At 44.8% G+C, this 10,828-nt stretch overlaps 1 protein-coding gene across 4 annotated transcripts in view; it reads right to left on the reverse strand.

Annotated features, from left to right (window-relative positions):
* The window catches only part of SLC12A3 (solute carrier family 12 member 3), a 50,382-nt gene extending 39,903 nt beyond the window's left edge, over window positions 1–10,479 (reverse strand). For 2 of the 4 annotated variants that reach the window (XM_061593700.1, XM_061593699.1), the window contains exons 1-3: window positions 10,177–10,317; window positions 4,025–4,171; window positions 2,039–2,114 (exon numbers count right to left, since the gene is read on the reverse strand). In XM_061593700.1, the coding sequence (XP_061449684.1) occupies window positions 2,039–2,114; window positions 4,025–4,171; window positions 10,177–10,302 (349 nt within the window). In that variant the 5' untranslated portion in view covers window positions 10,303–10,317. Of the gene's footprint in view, window positions 1–2,038; window positions 2,115–4,024; window positions 4,172–9,052; window positions 9,058–10,176 lie in introns of all 4 variants that reach the window. The other 2 variants (XM_061593698.1, XM_061593701.1) reach the window with 2 other exon arrangements.
* Between the last annotated feature and the right edge of the window lie 349 nt (window positions 10,480–10,828).

The following is a 10,828-nucleotide window of genomic DNA, read 5'->3' on the forward strand; positions in this document are numbered from 1 at the left end:
ATCCTGACCTGATTAGAGTTATCTGAGCCAGACCAGACCTGCCTGGAAGAGAATCTGTTTATTACTTCCATTTCCCTTATGAGCCTCAGCAGAACAGGATTACCTGCAGCTTGCGCTTAGGAGGTGCTGGGCTCAGGGTTGTTGTGTGTGCCTGTCACATGGCACCTACCGAACTAACCACTATCTATTGCATTTAACTGCTTTCCATGAACTCCAGGAGAAGTTTGTTAAAACCAGATATGCAATTAAACTCAAAAAGTCAAGGGCTGAACTTAGGACCCTACACATACAGTGGTGTTTGTATTCCTCTGGTCTGATTGTCCTGACGTATAAGTATCACAAGAGAGCATCAGCTTGCCTCCATTTTGCTCCTTGCTCCGTTATCAACATTTTGTCTGTAGCTAGCAGGAAAGAGCTTGCAAACCAGGACAGGGTGCGTGTGCAGGACAATCACCATCCCCTCTTGAAAGAGAGCATCTTGGCCCTCTGTGCCTGAGGCTAAGGAGTTCTTGAACATGAAAAAGGCACATTTCCCCTGGATCTTAATGCACTCAAGAAAGCACCTTGACCATGGAGACCCCTGAGCTCTTGGGTGGCCTTCCAATTAGTACCAAACAAGACCTGCGTAGAATCTGTCACCCCTCATTTCAGAAGAGCACAGCCAACCCTACTCTTTTGTTCACCTATACATCCCCCTTTCAGTTGCCACCCTTGGTTTTTATAACCTAACACTATAACACTCAGAGCAGTTTGCTGGTAGACACGCAGCCTGACTGACTCTTGGAGCTCCTGGCCTTGGGTGCCCTCCTCTGCAACCCATCGTCCCACGTGGTTTGCAGGTAAAATGGCACTTGCCCCAGCAGGAAAATGCCTGCTCTTCCTGCCTTTAAATAAATAAAAAAAATTGTGATGCAGAAGACACTCATTCCCCCTCCCTTTGATGTGTTTCCGGATAAGGCACCCCGTCTCCATAGCTTACTTGTCCTCCGTTCCTCTTCCCCTCTCTCTTTCTCTTCGCTTTCCGGTTTCCACTTCTTCCCTTGCATAAGCTGAAGCATCAAAACACAGTCTCCGTGTCTCACTGTCACCTCATCTCCCTCTCTCCCTTCTGAGACAATCCTCAAGAACATCAGAAGAGCCTGTCTGCTGGATCAGGCCAGGGGCCCATCTCGTCCAGCATCCTGGTCTCACAGTGGTCAGCCAGATGCCCACCAGAAGCCTGCAAGCAGGACCTGAGCGCAAGAGCCCTCTCCCCTCCTGCGGTTTCCAGCAACTGGTATTTGGAAGCGTACCACCTCCGAATATGGAGGCACAGGATAGCCATCATGGCTAATTGCCTTCACTGATTTCCCTCTCAATTTCCCTTTTATTTTACATTGTCAATAGAATCTCCTTTTCTTTTCTGGGAAAGCACTGAGCCTCCAGGGTACCCTAAGAAGGCATCTCCACCTTCTGGAATATGGAATGTAGGAACATAGGAAGCTGCCTTATACTGAGGCCCAACACGGGTCCATCTAGTTCAGTATTGTCTACACTGACTGGCAGCGGCTCTTCAGAATTTCAGACAGGGAGTCTGTCCCAGTGCTATTTGGAGCTGCTGGGGATTGAACCTGGGACCTTCTGCATCCAAGGCAGATGCTCTGCCACTGAGCTACGGCCTTTCCACTAGGGAAGATGTGACCACCCCCCAGATGTTGTTGGTCTCCAATGGCCTTCCGCTCCAGCCAGCATAGCCAAAAGTCAGGGTTGATAGACCCCAACAGCATTCTTACTCAAGTTGTGCTTTTTTGTCTTTTGATTTTTAAAAAATTGCTAGTTTCTGAGTCAGCTCTTCCAGAGCAATAGCAGCCTGCTCTCCAGCAGAACAGTGCCAGGGTTCCAGTGGTGAAAGTTTCCCCAGGACCAGAGTCATCCCTTTCCCAGTCATTCAAGTTCCAGAAGGGCCTATTCCCTGACTAGGGAAAAGGAGGTGTCAGATATGTACAGAGACATCTGTTACAACCATGTGGTAGCAGACGTATTCAACAGTACTACTTACCTATTCCTGCTTGTGCAGTGATCCAAGGCAGCCGCAGGTACAGAATCACACCCCAGATATTAAGCATGCAACGGATCTGGAAAGCGAAGGGAGCAGGCGGTCAGTAACTGGAGAGGATAACTGAAGCATGTAGGCATACCGAACCTCAAGGACAGTGACCGGGCTCTGATCTAATTGTGCAAAATCTAGGGCCCACTGCACTGACTGAATGACCCCAGCAAGGAACCATTTGGGCTTGCGAATTAATTTATCCCACCAAGACAATATTTTACTAGCCTCAAAAAAAAACCTTCCACAAATACAGTCATGATTTTTTAATTAAAACCAGTGTGAGATCATTTGGCAATGCCTCTGATTTAAATTTTTTAAAAAATATGAAATTACATTAAGGATGAGTGTTTATTGTACAATCTAGTTCAGCATTGATGGGGCTGATGGGAGCCAGGAATTGGGGGTAGTTGCAGTTCAAAACAGCTGGGCTGGGCAAGGCTGGCATATAGCGGCACAACCAAATAGGGAAGAGTTGGCACCTACTATCTAGGAACCGTAGTGAGAGGCCTCATAAAGTTCTGGGATATCTTTACTTGGTTCTTTCCTTTTTTGACTCAAAACTTCTTGGAGGTACTTTTTTAAACTGACAGAATGGTTAACATCTTCTCAGTAATATAAAATAATCTATTATTAATTTTTATCCTGACTTCGGGGTACTTTTCATTTTGCAGTTGACACATAAGGAGACCTACAAGAGGGTCCTTCTAGAACTTTGTCACAAATTGTAGCCTGTACAATGCCCTCAAATTTCTGGAAACAAAAACACCACTGGGGTCCAAAGATACCCCAGCAAAAAGCCCTGGGGGCAAATTTCTGCCTTTTATTGTGTAATCTATACATAAGTAGACCAACAAGGTTGTCCTTCTAGGTTGTTGTCACAAACTGGCACCCATACAACATCTCCAAATTTCAACCAGTCACTCCTCACCTTTTTCCTTCTGGGGGGGAACCCCAAGTTACTCAATACCCCAGTTTACTCAACATGCATGGCAAAGGGGCCAATGCATGCTGCTCAGAAAAATTCTACCTCCTCTGCAGGAGTGTTTTTTGGATGGATGGATGGATGGATGGATGGGAGCATGAAGCACACTTGTGGTGTCAAAATAAAGGTTGCTGGGGTACAAAGTGACCCCATATTTCCACTGGAAATCCCATTGGGGTCCAAATATACCCCCCAAGTCAGGCAAGTTTTTTTTTTTTTAACATTCAGGGTTAAGGTTAAATGAGTTTTCACCATGTTGGGCTTATTTAGAGCCAGTCCCTTAGACACACAACTTCTCCACTCTCCACCTCATTAACAGGGGTTTAGCCAACCCAAAGTCTTTTCAGTGAACTAAATTAAAAATATTGTTGTTGTTGTTATGCATTTATTTGTCGCTTACAACACACAGTGTCTCAAAGCAACTTACAATAATAAAAGCATACATAGTACAAAAATTGAAATACAAAGCACATCAGAAAGACATAAAAACATAACTGTCCAAAAGCATTCATCCTGCAATAACATAAAAAAGGACAAATCATAATGGCAGAGGCAGAGTTGAGTCATAGCAGAACAATTGGCCCCTTTATTATACAGGAATACATGGACTATACAGTGGGCATGGATTGGGGGGAAACTTTATATCATAGGATACAAATTCACTGTATTTATCCATTGGCATAATTCATTCAAGCTGCAGACTCCAAGTTTCTTTGTCACAGAAGACAGACAGACAGGAACACACACACACACATCTGGTTTATCCTGTAACCTTTCTTCTCATGACAAAGCCTAGCAGAGGTGGAGGCTGGCAGCCCCGATGTCAGTGAGGCAGCATATCCGCTCCCAGATTTTAGCACCTTGGACATATCCTGGAAAGCTCGGGCTAAAACCTGGAGTGGATTCACTGCCCCTGGAACCACCATCCTCCACTGCCTATCAGGGATACTTACCATCACCCCCTTAACCCATCCAAATCGGACAGGCTCTCCTTGAGTCTTCGCAGCCCCCTCGCTGGCCTCTTCCTCTGTCCCTCCTTCAGAAAAGCTATGACTTCGATGGGGTTCATACACTGGCGGGTGAAGATGGCTACTTTCTTGCTGGAGAAGAAAACACATGGCAATCAGAATGCAAAAATGCGGACAGGAAGGCAAGACAAGATATGGAATGCAAAAACATCTGCGGTACAAGGCTTCCCAAGGTCCCATCCAGAAAGGACAATGCAGAGGCCATAAGAATTAGGTTGCTTAGGAGTGTGGCTATAGAGGAGCATCATAGGCAGACCGGCCATTGCCAACATTCCTCTGAAGCTCAACAGGCAGCTACACGAACTTATTTATTTATTTATTTATTTATTTATTTATTTCGTTAGTTAGTTAGTTAATATCCTGTCCTTCCTCCCAGAAGGAGCCCAGGGCTGCATACAAAAACACTGAAAGCACTTTCAATCATCATAAAAACAAAATACTTTAAAACATATTAAAACAAAACATCCTCAAAACATCTTCAAAAGCAATTCCAGCACAGACGCAGAACTTGCTGCTTTGAATTGCTGGTGCAGGATAAGCCCCACTCTGGGAGACCTGGGGAAAGGACCCTGTCTGGGTGTCTTCTCCCACATTACAGGTGGGGAACATTTTTCAGCCTTGGGGGCCACATTCCTTTCTGGGCAACACTCCGGGGGCCACATCCCCGTGGTGGGCAGGACCAGAGGAAGAAGTGGGCAGATCAAGATGTGTATATTTTACCTTTGTATTGTAGGCTAATTTTGACACACACCTCACTGTAGCCTCCACCCAGGCAAGCGAAATGAATGATCAGAGGTCAAGGATGCATTCCAACCAGTCAAAAATATTTGGGGTGCACAGCAGGGCCAGTGAGGGGTGTGTCCAAGGGCTAGCTAGAGAAGCTAGCAGAGGTTCTCCAGGTCTTGAGTCAGGAGTCTTTCCCAGTCCCACCTGATGATGTCCGAGACTGAGCCTGGAGAATCTTTGGCGTACAAGCAGGTGCTATGCCACTCAGCTACAACACTTCTCCAAACAGAAATCCATATTATGCCAGGTCAGAGCTCCAGCCCATCAGGCTCAGGACTGTCTACAGCACAAACTAGGACTGTGATTAGAAGCAGCTCTCCGCGGTTTCAGACAGGAGCCTTTCTGAGTCCTACATGCAGACGCTGGGACATTCTGCATGCAATGCACGCAGAAGCTATGTTGAGCGATGGCTTCAGAACATGAGAAGCTGCCTTAAACAAAACACACACACCATTGCTCTATCTAGCTCAGTGTTGTCTACACAACAAGGGAGAGGGCCTTCTCAGTGGTGGCCCCCAAATTATGGAATGATCTAGTCGACGAGGTGCGCCTGGCGCCAACACTGTTATCTTTTCAAGACTTTCCTTTTCTCCCAGGCATTTTAGCATGTGTTTTAAATTGTTTTAAATTTTTAAATTGTGTTTTAAATTGTTTTTAAAAGATGTGCTTTTACATGTGTATATTTGTTTTAATGTTTTTAGTTACTGTAAACCGCCCAGAGAGCTTTGGCTATGGGGCGGTATATAAGTACAATAAATAAACAAATAAATAAATAAATAAAAACACTGACAGGTGGGGGCTCTCCAAGGATTCATGCCAGGAGCTTTTCACAGCCCTACCTGGAGACCCTAGGGATTTGCTTGCAAAACGGATGTTCTTCCACCGAGCCGTGGCCCTTCTCAAAGGTTTGCTTTGCTAGCACAGGGCTTCCCAAACTTTCCCACCCTCCGTAAACCAGTTAAAAATGGCTGAGTGTCTTGGAGGGCCCCTTAACCATTTTTGTGCCAGTTGTGGCAGTTGTAACGCTCTGTGCTAGATGCTGTAGGATTTTTAATTCCACCCTTACTGCTTTTTTCTTATATATTGCATTTTATTGCATTATCATTTGAATTCCATAGAATTCAGTCAAATACAATGTAAGTCATAAAAGAAGCAGTAAGAACACAATTAAAGATCAGTATGAATATTTCCTGCGATGGATGTTCCGTCTCCCATCTTCAACCAGACATGTTACCGACTACCTGTAGGAAGTTCACTGACCACTTGTGGTCCACGAACCACAGTTTAGCAGCCCTTGCCTTAGCAGTCATGGTTTGAGAATATATGTTATTCTGGTAAGAATATATGTTATTCTGGTAAGAAGAGAATATATGTTATTCAGGCAAGTCTCTAAAATGCCCTATTGCTCAGGGCTGAGTTTGCTTCTCATGCTTGTTTTATCAGTCCCACAACTGTGGGCTCCAGTTGAGTTTCCACAGCTAAATCCATGCTGCATTTTGCTGTTCCCCTTTGCTGCCATGGTACTCATTGCCACCCCACCCCCATCCCACACATGTTCACACCAAAAACTCCTTGGTTCACTTTACGGTGGAGCAAAATGAATGCGTTTTTAAAACTTAGCAAATATGCAAGTGTCGCTCTGATTGGTTAGCACAACTTATTCTGAGCATAACTTATTTTCAATTCAGTTTTAGTGGCATGGGGAAATGGCATCTCTCTAAAAGGCTAGTTGTGCAGATGTGGGTGAGTATTGCATTCAAGCACTTTTCTCTCCGGTGACCATAATTCCTGATCCAGCAAGTTACACACACTTGGAGACGTGTAGTTCTATATCCAGCAAATTGGGGTGAGACTGTTTTATAGCCTTTATGTGGCTTGTCCTTACAATAATCCTGTGAGATCGATCAGGCCATGATCTACTTTTCATGAGGCATTTTATAGCCTGGGTTCAGCTTGCTCAGGTGCAAACTATACATGTATCCCTTCACAGGACCATAGAAACCTGTCTTATATTGCATCAGACCGTTTGTCCATCAACTACACTGACTGGCAGTGATTCCCCGGGATTTCATATAGGGGACATTCCCTGCCTTACCTGGAGATGACAGGGGTTGAACATGGGACCTATTGCATGGAAAGCAGATGCTCTACCCCTGAGCTACAGCCCTACCCCTGTCGTGAAGGGTGCGCAACATTGTTTAAACATAGGCTTTCCCTTCAAACCTTTTGCAAATCTGGGCTCAATCTTCTTCTGGCAATCTTCCTGCATGCTTCCTTTTTAATGGATGTGATACATCTGTTTTGTGGGCATCTGGCCCCAATGTCCTACTTTTAAGGTCTTGAAGTGTAGAAGAATTCCAGAAAAGCAAGAGACATGTAATAACAAACAGGAAGTTACTCTATGGTGCGCCCCCCCCCCCGGACCCAACAATCTCCCAGTGGAAAAACATATAATGGATACATTCCTAGGGAGGGGGAGGGGGAAACTGGATGTGCCCAGCCCAGTTATAGCAGGCACAAATGATGCCTTTTGACTGTGTTTTCTGAAATGAGAGTTTTGCTTCAAAGATGGCAACTGATTACCTTCTTGTATAATGAGATTCATGTTGCAAGCTCTCATGAAAATGAACAATGCTTGCCAAGCACTATGAATAACCTTGTAAAAATAATCTTAGACCCAGTTTTGAAGTTCAAACAATCTTTCTTTATTATGGTCAACGACCAGCATAGAAAACACTCTAAAACTGCACAGAGCATATTATCCAAATACGTAAAATAAAATTTATGCTATTTGGGGCATCCCTTGCACCTCTAAAAGACCAGCCATGAAGGAATGGATTGACTGTGGTGTTACACTGAAGAAGGAAAGCTCTCTGCATATGCTCAGAGGCATCTTTCACACCTCATGCCCCAAGAATAAGGTCTGGTATAGAAAACAGGTGTTAGAGCTGTCCCCTGACACCCTCTATTTTAAATCAATGCATCATCAGACACGGTAGGAGATGGAAAACTTGCAACACTTGCAGGGATATCATGCCATGCCTCCCATCAACTCAATTATGTTGATGTCACAAAGGCACAAATCTGGGGGCCATTTTCACCCCACTTCTCTACATACACTTTTAACATGCAAAGAAGATAATATAACTTCAAACATTTCTTTGGGATATGTAACAACCAGAGGGACTCTTAGGCAAGGTTTTGTAGATGTGGACCACCAACACAATCTAGGCTCAACTTCCAACTATACTCTGACAGAGCACTACAGCTCAGCGCTCCTAAATGTTCTCCCTTCATCAGTCTTGGAGGGAAGATAACAAGAAGTCCTCATTGGCAATGCAAGTGTCCCTGTGATTCTGGAGAGGTCAAATTGGTGGCCCATGTATTGTCTTTATTATCGTGATTTAAACAATATTTTATTGAAGTTGTCTTATTGAACTGCCAGGACGATAGGATGCATTTTAAATCTTCCTACGCCTCTCCAATCAAAATGCAGCTGCTTCTCTCTGTGTGGCTAAATCCTGTGCTGCAGAGTGTAAAATCTGCCAAGAATTAACTTTAGCCATCCTACACTCTTCCCTTTTGGTGTTTGTGATAAGAACAACATTTGTCCATGTTGTGTTATCTTATTCTATTTTACTGTATTTTATTTTACGTATTTGGATAATATGCTCTATGCGGTTTTAGAGTGTTTTCTATGCTGGTCATTGACCATAATAAAGAAAGATTGATTGAACTTCAAAACTGGGTCTAAGATTATTTTTTAAAAGTTATTCATAGTGCTTGGCAAGCATTGTTCATTTTCATGAGAGCTTGCAGGCAGAAGAAAGGAAGCAAAGTTGCTGAAGTCCTACAGAGAAGGTCCCCCAGGGAAGAGAAATATTGCATTACCCAAATTTCAAATAATGCTAATCAGAAAGAGAGCCCAAATGGCAACTCTATTTCTCCTTTTCATCTTCTTCAGGTGAGTCTGTTGATGTGCTGAACCGTTGCCTGACCGCGATAATGGACTGGATGAGAGCTAATAAACTGAGACTCAATCCAGACAAGACTGAGACACTGTTGGTGAACGCCTTCCCCGCTCAGATGGTGGATGTGCATCCTGTTCTGGATGGGGTTACACTCCCCCTGAAAGAACAGGTCCGTAGTCTGGGGGTTCTTTTTGACCCTTCCTTGTCTCTTGAGGCTCAAGTGGCCTCGGTGGCACGGAATGCGTTTTACCACCTCCGTTTGGTAGCCCAACTACGCCCCTATCTGGACGGCGACAACCTCGCCTCAGTTGTCCATGCTCTGGTAACTTGGATTACTGTAATGCACTCTACATTGGGCTGCCCTTGAAGACAGTTCGGAAGCTTCAGCTAGTGCAGAATGCGGCAGCTAGATTATTGACGAGGACCAGTCGGTCTTTGCATATAACTCCTGTTCTGGCTCTCCTGCACTGGCTACCTATTTGCTTCCAGGCGAGATTCAAGGTGTTGGTTATGACCTATAAAGCCTTACATGGCGTGGGACCGCAATACCTGGTGGAACGCCTCTCCCACTATGAACCTACCCGTTTGCTTCGTTCGTCATCGAAGGCCCTCCTCTGGGTACCAACTCATTGTGAAGCCCGGAGGGTGGTTACTAGATCTAGGGCCTTTTCTGTGGTGGCCCCCGAGTTGTGGAATAGCCTCCCCGAAGAGGTACGCCTGGCGCCTACACTATTATCTTTTCGGCTCCCAGGCATTTTAATCACTCTAATCTTTTTAGCTTTTTAATCTTGTATACTAAGTCTTTATTTTTATTTTCTGTTTAATTGTATTTGTTTTTATGTCATATATGTTTTTGTGATTTTATTATTGCCATATATGTATTTTACCCTATGCTGTTTACCGCCCTGAGAGCTATTTGCTAAGGGCGGTATATAAATGCAACCAAATAAATAAATAAATAAATAAACCCAATTTATTTCAGGTTGGGAAAGAATATAGGACAGGATTCAGTGCTGTCTCCTCACTCAAGAGACAATGGCGATGGTGATTAGGCAGGGCAAGGGCCAAGTCTCTCTTAACACCTATAGCTCAGTGGTAGAGAATCTGCTTTGCATGCAGAAGGTCCCAGGTATTTTCAGATGGGTCTGGGAGAGACTCCTGCCTGAAACCATGGAGTGCTGCTGCCAGTCAGTGTAGACACTACTGAGCTGGATGTACCAGGGGTCTGCCTCCGTATAAGGCAGCTCCCTACATTCCTAACTGTGTGTACCATGTATTTCGGGAGCCAAGACACGAGAGAATGGCTTGGCTTCAATGTACCTTGAGGAACGAGTGCAGATCCGATAAGGTGGGTCTGGTCTTCTTGGCTTCACCGGAGATCCTCGTGTTGGCGTAGTTTTCGTAAGTGGGCACAACATCAATGGTATTGTAGCCAAAGGTCCGCATGTAGAAAGTGGTGTTGTGGGTGAGGTGACTGGCTTGGGCAGAGTCATACGCAACGGTATCGGTCTGGCCATAATGAGTCCTGCCGCTGTCCTCGGTGCTGATCAGGGTGCTGATGGTGAACCTGCCATTGGAGTTTGCTGGATCGACAGTTCGTTCTGTCACCTGCAGTTCGGCCATTTCATTGCCCTGTGCTCTTTATCTCAACTCTCCTTTCAATCGCAGGGAAGGGATGGTGCAGATTTGAGCATATAGACCAACATGCAGGAGGCCCGGAAACTTTATACCCCATGAAACCAGAAAAAAACTGACTGACCTCCTGCTCAGCTAGCTCCTAACAGAGGAAACTAATTGGCTCAAACCATCCTGAGCTGGTTGTTGAAAAGAATAGCCTGGAGAAATACCTAAATACTTGCTCACCGACTTTAGCTCTAGATCAAGTATATGATAACAGGTTTTGTATTAAGTCCTAAGGATAGATCAGCTAAAAATATGGTATTGGCGGAAGGCTGGGCTGGGGACATTTCTC

This window comes from Rhineura floridana, chromosome 13 (assembly GCF_030035675.1).
Source record: "Rhineura floridana isolate rRhiFlo1 chromosome 13, rRhiFlo1.hap2, whole genome shotgun sequence".
NCBI lineage: Eukaryota > Metazoa > Chordata > Lepidosauria > Squamata > Rhineuridae > Rhineura > Rhineura floridana.